Source organism: Monoraphidium neglectum (assembly GCF_000611645.1).
Source record: "Monoraphidium neglectum strain SAG 48.87 unplaced genomic scaffold scaffold02094, whole genome shotgun sequence".
Taxonomy (NCBI): domain Eukaryota; kingdom Viridiplantae; phylum Chlorophyta; class Chlorophyceae; order Sphaeropleales; family Selenastraceae; genus Monoraphidium; species Monoraphidium neglectum.
In genome coordinates, this window is record NW_014011534.1 from 183 (window position 1) to 10,326 (window position 10,144).

General features: G+C 63.0%; 2 protein-coding genes across 2 annotated transcripts; one reads left to right on the top strand and one right to left on the bottom strand.

Annotated features, from left to right (window-relative positions):
• Window positions 1-262: 262 nt before the first annotated feature.
• On the bottom strand, window positions 263-6,978 carry MNEG_9865 (hypothetical protein; the record flags this gene model as incomplete). The annotated part of the gene is made up of 11 exons (XM_014041662.1): window positions 263-357; window positions 540-693; window positions 1,219-1,355; window positions 2,984-3,083; window positions 3,465-3,563; window positions 3,842-4,672; window positions 4,975-5,307; window positions 5,575-5,745; window positions 5,960-6,109; window positions 6,619-6,686; window positions 6,966-6,978. 11 exons carry the CDS (start codon window positions 6,976-6,978, stop codon window positions 263-265), a joined length of 2,151 nt encoding a protein of 716 aa, XP_013897116.1.
• A 1,614-nt stretch (window positions 6,979-8,592) lies between these two features.
• Window positions 8,593-9,882, top strand: MNEG_9866 (Peptide chain release factor 2; the record flags this gene model as incomplete). Its single annotated transcript, XM_014041663.1, has 3 exons — window positions 8,593-8,870; window positions 9,217-9,344; window positions 9,710-9,882. 3 exons carry the CDS (start codon window positions 8,593-8,595, stop codon window positions 9,880-9,882), a joined length of 579 nt encoding a protein of 192 aa, XP_013897117.1.
• Window positions 9,883-10,144: the final 262 nt, after the last annotated feature.

Sequence of the window (10,144 nt, forward strand, 5' to 3'; positions counted from 1 at the left end):
TTGCCGTCCGTGGAGCCAAAGACGATCTCCAGGCGCCCGTCCCCGTCGAGGTCGCCCGCGATGGCGCCCTGGGGTGGGGGGTTGCGTTGAGCGCGTTGAGCGCGTTGAGAGCGTGATTGTGTGTGTGTGTGTGTGTGTGTGTGTGTGTGTGTGTGTGCGTGCGCGCACGTGCACGTAAGAGGGATAGCACCGACCACCCAGGACATTCATAAAGCCCTGCAGCGTCAAGGACGCGTGTTGGCCAGCACGCACACCCCAGTAATTACCCTATCACCTGCGATATCATGCTCTTGACGTGCTTCTCCCAGAGCTCCTTGCCGTCCCGGTCAAACAGGGCCACGTTGCCCAGGGAGTCGCCTGGAGGGTGGTTTGGCGAGGGAGCAAAGCCGCCGAGTCAAAGGAGGAAACACAATGGCTTGAGGACGAGTGATCAGGGACCCAGCATGCTAAAAAACCTAGGCCGCGCATCACAACAGCAAGGACCTGCGCCAAATCAGAGCGTATATCCTCGTCAAGCCGCAGATGCGGTGTCCACTCACCCGCAAAGATCTCCAGCCAGCCGTCGCCGTTGAGGTCGGCCACCAGCAGCTGGCCCTGCACCTCCCCCATCTGCAGGGGCCAGCCAGTCCGCGGCGACCCGTAGCAGTCCAGGACGTACACGAAGCCCACGCTGGAGCCCAGGATGATCTCCAGCTGTGGAAGAAAAGAAGGGGGGAAGGGGAGGGTGAGAGGACGAGGATGGGAACGAGGACAGAGAGAGGGCGAGAGAGAGCGCACGCGTACACACACACACACACACACACACAAACACACACACACACACACACAAACACACACACACACCCACTCGCAACACAAAGAAGGCAAAAAGGGGGAGGCAGGGAGAAACAAGTTGGAAGAGAGGGACTGCGTGCGTGCCCGCACGTGCGTAGAGGGGCGCGTTCTTGCATGGGATGTGTGAGCGTGCGCACACGCGAGGGCGCGCCCTCGCAAGGACGAGTGGATGTGCGAGAGTGTGTGTGAGGTCATGTCCGACAGCTCGGACATGACAGGCTGTCTACGCAAGCCAGCTGCTTGCCAGTTCAGGCGAGGGCGCTTGTAGAGAGGCGCGCACACACACACACTCGCCCCAGCCTGCCCTCGCAGCGACGCCACACCGCCCAGGCCCCTTTCCAGCAAGAGCCGCACTTCCCACCATTCTTGCCCCCGCGCCCGCACCTTCCCGTCCCTGTCCAAGTCAGCCAGCGTCGGGCTGGAAAACATGTGGGCCTTGAAGGTGGTGTCGTCGGTGGTGAGGTCAAGGTGCTGGCTCCACTTCAGGACGCGCGACTGCAGGTCAAACGCCACGACGCCGCCTGCGGGGCGGGTTGGGGCGGTGGAATGTTGGCGTTTGGGGAGGATGGAGATGCGGAGCGCGATGGGGTTTGATCAGGTGGAAAGGGTGTGGTGCGTTTGCGGGGCGTGCACCATAGAGTGAGCAGGCAGGCGGCTGGAGAGGGGGCCATTTGGTTAGAACGATGTGGGTCCTGTTGCAGCGCAAACCCTGCGCTCTCAACCGAGGGATGAAGGGAAAATCCATGAAAATCATGTGGTAGCAGTCTGGAATTAGTGGGGGCCCTATCGTGGCCTTGTGCAAAGGCGGGTTGGGCAGAGCCCATTGGAGAGTGGGCCTCAGCTCGGAATTTCCCTCGGTTGTTGTCTGCATGGTGTGCGCCCCACGCACTTTGGGCGCTGCTAAGGAGTGCACTGCGGCACCCGTTGTATCGTCACAGCTGAGAGGTGCGCCCAACATGGACGACAAGCAGCGCGCAGCATTGCGCGCAAGCGCGCGCGTGCGCGCACGCGCGCACACACACACACACACACACACGCACACACACACACACTCACACACTCACAACCAACGGGAATCGGCGGCTCAGCGTTCTCTCGGGCAATGTGTCAGCACGGTTCCGCGCCCCACGCACTTTTTGGGCGCGCTAAGAGCCCTTGCGCAATTTTGGCTCATCACCACCGCCAACGACACGTCACACAGAAATGGTCAGGAATACCTTCAACCTCCTGAAGGACCCTGCAAACACAAAGATTATTTGAGGTGCAACCCTTGGATGGCGCGGCAGGCAGGGCGCCTGCGACGCCAGCCGGCCCGCTAAGCCACCAGGTGGCCACAGCAACGCCAGCAGAGGCGGGCGGTGCAAAGCGCTCTCGGCTGATTGTGGTGTGGGCAGCGGAGTTCCAAGCTATGTTGTGTCATGACAGTTCTGGCGCGCAACAGGGCAAGTGTAAACAGCAACCGCGGTGCAGATGGCGACGCAGGTCTTGGCTCAGAATTTCCCTCGGTTGTTGTCTGCATGGTGTGCGCCCCACGCACTTTGGGCGCTGCTGGGGAGTGCACTGCGGCACCCGTTGTATCGTCCCTGCCAAGGCAACGAATAATCCACTTGATGTTATGACCGTGCACACACATATGTATGCATGCATGAGCTGCAAAAATGTTGTTCCCATGCGTACGCGCCCATATCCGTTCACACACGCGTCCTCGCACACAAGCACGCCGCACGCACGCCACACGCGCGTGCACGCACACGCACACCCACACGTACACACACACATACACACACACACACACACACACACACACACAACCCATGCACACACATGCGCGCCCACCCTCACACGCACGCACACCCAAGCAATGAAAATCAGCGGCTCAGAGTTCTCTCGGGCAATGTGTCAGCACGGTTCCGCGCCCCACGCACTTTTTGGGCGCGCTAAGAGCCCTTGCGCAATCTTGGCTCATCACCACCGCCACCAACCCGTCACGCCATCGAGACACCTCCGCCAAAACAAGCTCACCCCTCCACAACACCATTCACGTTGACACTGTCCCATTGTGAACACGCTGCAAAGCACGCTCGTGTCCTCCAAAGCATCATCAGAATAGGTGCCAGATCTCAGATCTCTGATCTGAGATCACGCTCACCTGCAACGTACTTGTCCTTCTGCAGGTCCTTGCCCAGCTCGCCCGCGTGTGAGGGGTCGTCATAGTAGTCCTTGTCGAAGAAGTAGCTGACGGACAGCACCTGGCGGTGGGGTGGGGTTGGTCAAAGGGAGCGCAGCGATTGGAAACGGTCCAAGAGCCTGAGGCTGCAAATGGCTGGCTGGTGCCAACAGAAGCGCTGCGAGAACCGCAGCCCCTGCGGCCTGCTTTCACGCCATCGTGTTCAGCACAGCAGCACGGGTGGACTGGCGCGCCATTCAAAGCTCTCGCAACCCGGCCCCACCTCGCTCGTATGGACAGGCATTCTGCCGTCCCCAAGCACAATCACAAGCCCTCATGTATGTGTTTCGCGCACATACACACAAAGACACACACACACACACACACACACACACACACACACACACACACACACACACACACAAACGTGCGCTTGCGCAAACAAGTGCCGCGAGGAGCGCACCAGCTCCTCGTGGCCGTCGCCATCGATGTCTGCGATGGCTGGCGTGCACAGCACATGAGGGTCGATGTAGACAAACTCTGACGTCATGTGGTGGGGGTCCTGATGTCACGATCATAGGGGGCAGCCCAATGTGAGAGGGCCAGGTTTGAGGGAGTGAGAGAGTGAGGTAGTGAGGGAGTGGAGGACAAGAAGGGGTGACGGCAGGGAGGGGGAAAGGCAAGGGGCAAGACCGCACAATTGACGCATCGTTGAGCAGCTCTGCACCCAGTCCACCATTGGACACTGATGACAAATGTTGTACCACACCGTTGGGGCAAGCCCAGCGCAGACGGCGGTGCCCTTCCTCGGCACGCGCGCGCCACGCCCGCACATTTCACCTGCCCAAACGACTCGTCCCGCCAGCCCCAATCCGAGTCGTGCTCGAGCGCCTCGTTCCAGTGGTTCGGGTAGGGCATGGGGTCCGGCGCCGCCCCCTCGCCGTCCGCCGCGCCGTCGCCATTAATGACGTCATCGGCCTCGTCGACTGGGCCGCCGCCATAGTATTCAGTGCCGCCATTGAACGCGCGCTCCGCTTCGAGTGCGGCCTCCGCGGCCTCTGCCTGCGGCAGATTCTCGCCAAACTCGTCGAAGGCGGCCGGGATCGCCTCGATCAGCGGCTTCCCATCTGCCGTCTGATCCGCCTGCCCGCCCGCCTGCCCCTGCCCCTCTGGCTTCCGCCCCTCCTCATACTGCTGCTGCGCACCGCCGGCGTCCGCCGCGGCCGTGCCGCCGTACGCCTCGCCGCCGGCCGCTGGGGGTGTGGCGGTCTTTGGGTCCTCTTCCTCGAAGAGGCGGAAGCTGTCGAGCGCCTCGTCTGACAGACCCTGCTTGGATGCATCAAACTCAGCGCCCGCCGTCGGCCCCTGCGGCTGGGCCGCGCCCGCCCCTGCCCCTGGCGCCGCTGCAGCCGGTGTTGCGGCTGCACCGCCGGCCTGCTGCTGCTGCTGCCCGCTGCCCTCCTGCTGCAGCGCCCGTGCGGCGCCCGCTTGCGCGTCACCCACGGAACCCTGTCCGTCCGCGCTCATCAGCCGGCGACGGCGCTGGGAAGGTGCCCCGAAGGTGCTGGCCAGGTCCTGCAGCTTCTTTTCAGATTCTATGAGGTCGAGGTACTCCTGGTACAGCTTTGGGTTCTTGGCCTTTGTGTCGGCCAGGGCCTGCTCGGCAGAAGCCTGAAAACATCAAAGGGGACGGATGGCAGTGTGTGTGCGTGTGTGTGTGTGTGTGTGTGTGTGTGCGTGTGTGTGTGTACGCGCGCGCGTGCGCGTGCGTGCGCCTTACAAAAACAGGTAGGGGTGGGGGATTGGGTTTGAGGGCGGAGGCTTGCAAAATCAGCTGGCTGCATGTTTGATTCTGAGCACACGCGGTCTGCATGCGGACAACTTTTGGATCGAAGTCGGGCGATCCCCTTGCAGGTACTCCAGCCACCCGCGATCCTTCTGCCCTTGACCCTCCGCCTGCCCCAACCCCCAACCTTTCCAAACTTGGCCTCGAATTTCTCCAAGGTCTGTTTGAATATCAACACGGCAGACTGCTCCTTTTGACCCAACTGCTGCTGCTGTTGCTGCTGCTGTTGCTGCTGCTGCTGCGGCGGCTGCTGCTGCTGGGGTGATGACTGCGCCGCCGAATGCGCAGCCGGCTGCGCCGCCGGCGTCGGCGATGCAGGGTGTGGCTGCACATGGGATGGTTTCGGCTGGAGCTGCGCTTGTTGGGGTTGCTGGGACTGCTGCTGCGCTGGAGACGCGACAGGCGCCGGCTTGGCAGACGGTGACGGCGACACCTTGGCCGAGTGGTGCGGCTTCACGCCCTGCAAAGGGCCGAGGCGCAGGGTTGGTGCATGCATTGCCGCTGGGGCCATGGCTGCAACTTGGCGGGAGTCGTCGCGCCGCCGCCTGGTGCACCTTCGTCTGCCCTGCCGCCAGCCACCAACCATCAATGATGGGCACCGAGGGAAAGAACCTGGGGGACCCCCAATTCCCGAACATGCAATTTCCAGCTCCGACGTGGCACCCTCAGCCCCGACCTCCAAGCCGCCCCCCTCCTGCCCATCCCCCTACACCCACACCCGCCGCACCTTCCCCTTGCTCTTGCTCTTCGCCTTGGCGGCTGCATGCTGCGCGAACGTCGCCGCTGCAGCTCCCACATCGGGGTGTGAGTGATCGACTGGGTCAGGATTGATCCCCACGAACCAGTTGCGCCGCACGCGCAGCCGCGGCACGCGCAGCTGCATGGGCAGCTGCTCCCCCTGGGACCGCCGGGCAGGAGGGGGGATTGAGCCGTGGGTTAGACGGCGGCAGGTGACACGAGTGCATGTGTTTGAGGGGGGAAGTTGAATAACTCCAGGCGTGGCAAGGGCAAAACGACAGTCAACACCACGCTTGCCTCCTCACATGCCCACACACTCCAATGCACTACAACCCTACGCCTGCAACAGCCCCAACCGCCACCCGGCAACCCACCGTGTCCTTGAAGGCGTGGACTTCCCCGTTGTACCCCACCACCAGCACATCGGGCGTCCCGTCTAGGTCCCAGTCGTACAGCAGAGGGGAGGTGTGGACCGTGGACGCGTGGAATGCTGGCCAGCCCAGGGCCTTAGCGCCGTCGACGCCCTGCCATCATCATACGGGGAGATTTCGGGGGGAGGGGTGCGGTCGGCGGTGGGGTTATGGGCTGGAATGCTGGCAGACATAGGGAAAGGGGTGCGGTCGTTGGTGCCGGTGCGAGAGTTGACACCAGCTTCTGGGAGGGCGAGTTGCGGTCTCTTCTCAGCATCGGGCCCTGCACCGCAACGATGCCAAACCAAACAACAGCAACGACAAAGCGAGCATGAACAGCTGAGCAGCCAAGCGGCTGCCTCACAATCGACCCAGTGACATTGCAGCACCGCAACCCCCCGCTGTGCGACAGGCCATGAGGGAAGCTCCTTGCGCCTGCGGCACACTGCCACAGCGCACCCTCCACCCCTCCCTGCCGCCGTGCTGGAACGCCCCATCGCTCATAGGCCCACACGCCCAGCACAGCAAACCCGGGTGCTCGTGCAACCTCGGGGGCGCTGCCAACAGCACCGGTCAACAAAAGCGGCAGGCAGGCGGGCGGCGAGCGCGCCCAGCGCTGTCACCTGCAGCACCTCCATGTAATGCACAAATCCCGGGACCACCACGTCCCGCCGCCCGTCGCTGTACAGGTCTGTGATGAGGGGCGTCGCATACACCGAGGAAGACACCTGGCGGGGCGGGCGCGGACATACGAGCGTATGGAGAGGCCGGGGTCGGTGCCGCACGCTGCGCAAGCAAGCTTGCTGTAGAGGCCACTGCGCCCGAAACCAGCCTGCGACCAGCACGCCTGCACACTCGGAACATTGAACACCTGCGCCGATACCGCAGGACGCGCACACGCATGCACGCTGCGCTCAGCCATGTGCAGGGGCGGACCCAGCGGGGCGGTTGGAGGCGCCCAGCCGCGAACCTGGGTCATCCATCGCAGCTCAACGTCCAGAGGGCACTGGTCGCCTTCCGGGAGGTCATCAAACCTTGGGGTTAGGGTAAGCGGCGGGGAGTGGGGCACGTGAGAACGATGTGTGGGGCCTGGCCCCGCGGAAGCGTGTTGCATTTGCTCAAGAATAGTAACAAGCCATTCTTCAGGAGGACCAAGGAGGGGTCCCAGTGCAAGCCAAACAAGAGCTGTCTACCAATTAGCAGCTCACTGCTGCTGCGGCGAATCCTCCTTGTCATTCTCGGCCTGCCGCCCCAGAAATTTGCTGCCCGTGGATATCCAGTGGCTGTCGTGCGTGCGAGCGCGGCTCAGCTGCGCGCGTGCGTGCGGCAGCAAGAGCGCCAGGCCCACGAGGGCCGCCAGCAGCGGGCGCCGCATCGCAGGGGCACACGTGCCAAGCGTGCGGCGCCGCGAGCAGCACCGCCTCCTGCGATCGCTGCTATGACACTCCGCCGAGCACTCAGCTGCCCCGAGGGCCAAGTATTTTCACTACCTCGGCTACTCGTCGTCTGTTTGAACAAAGGGGGACACCACTCCTCAAACGATCACAGCCAGATCAGGATGCACACGACAAGGTTAGAACGTTGCGTTGATCGTGCGGCAGTCATGCACAAGACTTTGACGCGGCGCTGTTGTGAACGAACAGGGCAACTTGAGAAGTTGCTGCACTGCTGGTGATGCGGAGGCACCGCGGCCGATGCAGTGTGTGCTCGACCAGCCTCGAGATTGCGATTGCGATTGCGATTGCGATTGTGATGTGTAGTGTCTCTATAATGACCTCATGCACGCTTTGATGTTGCGTTCGGCGTTTGGTGCCAGGGGCGTGCTGCGGCTTGCAGCGCGTCGAAACAGCTTTGGGACGCATTCAATCAATTCAAAGTATCTAAAAGAATATACACTGTGCACGCGGGGTGCCCATGAGGCCCGAGTGCAACGATGGCACCGCCACAGCAGCGCACAGGCGTTCCGCTTGCGGTGGACGGCGTCGACCCGGCTACAGGCCCAGCCAGACGGTGCTGCCGCTGTCTCTGCAGCAAGCGAGGCTGAAGGAGCCGAGGGGTTGGGGTTTTTGAAGCGCAAGGTGCGCCACCGAGTGCGGCGGGTGATGGTTCATTCGGTGTGCAGTACGCACCACAGTCATGCAGCGTGCTGATTTGCCGCGCACGAGCCAGCCCAGGCGCGACACTGCACCCAGACAATCAAATAAATAACATCTTGCAGGTCCAAGAGTCCTCCGCGCGCGTGGCGGAGGCGCGCCGAGTCGCGGACGTCCCCGGGCTCACGGCGCGCCTGGCGTCCAAGGAGGCCGACGCGGCGGCGAGTGACTTGTGGGATAACGCGGCGGCTGGGCAGGCGCTGATGGCAGAGATCGCCGAGCTGAGATTTGAGCTGCAGGATATTAAGGGGTGCGCAGTGTTGAACCAGTACAAAAAGCGGAGCAGGCAGGCGATGCAAGTGTGCTCGGCTGTACGCGCATTGTTTGGGACAGTGGCGGCTGCAGGAGCATGGCAGAGGCTTTGCTGATTTCAAAACCTGTGCCCAAGCCACCACTGCCGAACCAGCATTTGCAGCCACTCGTTACTGCTCATACGCAACGCACATGCGGCCCCTAATTGGCAGGTTTGAGGGACGCCTTGAGGAGGCAGCCTTTGCAGTCGAGCTCATAGAGTCGGAGGGCGACGCCGAGGCCAGCGGCGAGGCCGCCTCGCTGCTGCGCGAGGCGCTGGCGGGCCTGTCGGCGCTGGACGCGGCGCTCGAGCGCTGGGAGCTGCGGCGGCTGCTGGCGGGGCCCCACGACCACCGGGGGGCCGTGCTGACTGTGCAGGCGGGGGCCGGCGGCGTGGACGCCATGGACTGGGCCGAAATGCTCGAGCGCATGTGAGGCAGCTGGGGCCGCTCAAAGTGTAGAGGGTTGGCATCGTGGGGCCGCATGCGTGTTGATTGTTTTTTTCTTGTGGAGGCCAGGGCGGTTGGCTGGAGCGTTTCACAATGTGACGGGCGGAGGGTTGGTGACAAGCCTGTGCCAGGACTGGGCCCCCTGGGCCGAGGCGAGCGATGCAGCCAAAAGTTGTCATTCATGGCGGGGGTGGCGGTGGCTGTCCTGGTGCAGCAGGCACCCTGTGGGCGGTCCGCTCGCCTGTGCAGCACCCCTGTACCCCCATGACCACCTTGTGTTTTTGCCATGCTCCCTATGCCTTGATCCCAACGCGATCCATCCTGACAGGTACACCCGCTGGGCGGCCTCCCAGGGCTACCGCGTGGCCACGGCGGAGCGCACGGCCGGGGAGGAGGCCGGCGTGAAGAGCGTGGAGCTGATGGTGGAGGGGCGGTTCGCGTACGGCTACCTCAAGGGTGGGCGGGTGATTTATCGGTGTTGGTGGTCTTGTGTCGAAGCGGATTTATTAGGGGGGCGGGTGGGTGCGCGGGAAACAGGCGGCTTGCGGGGCATGAGATGATTGTTTTTGCAACGGTGTGCGGGAGGGTGGCACTTGCAGGCAGGGATTTGTTGCGCGCTGTCGTGGGCGCAATGCGTCCTTAACTCCCAGGGGTGGAGCATACTCAAATGAAGGTCATCAGGATTGGTGCTAATGGGGCGGCCGCATGCCTTTGCTTATGGATGCCAAGAGCCTCGCACTCCCATCTCCCCCGTACCTGTCGCCTGCACTACCAACCCCTCCCCCCCCTTGAAACCCAATCGCCCAACCGGCCGCCCGCAGGCGAGAAGGGCACACACCGTTTGGTGCGCAGCAGCCCGTTCAACGCCAAGGGGCTTCGGCAGACCAGCTTTGCTGGGGTGGAGGTGATGCCGCTGCTGGGCGATGAGGAGGGGCCGGTCCTGGAGATTCCCGATAGGTGGGCAAGGCGGCCGACTCCGCACAGATGCGGCTAACGGTTGGGCATCAGACCGGTGCGCAGGCCAGTGAGCTCGCACAAGTGGATGGGTTGCGTGGGTGGACAGTCGAAGCAGGGGACCTGATTGTGCGGGCTCGGTCGACCCGGAGAAGGTGCGGCTTGGTTTGGCTCGGCATAGGACAACAGGGCTGCTGATGCTGCCCATTCGGCGGCGAGGGGGTTTTTCGACCGTCCCCGCCCGACCCTTTTCCCCACCAAGATTCGAGGGGCAGCAACCCGCACTTCCTCTACACATCACA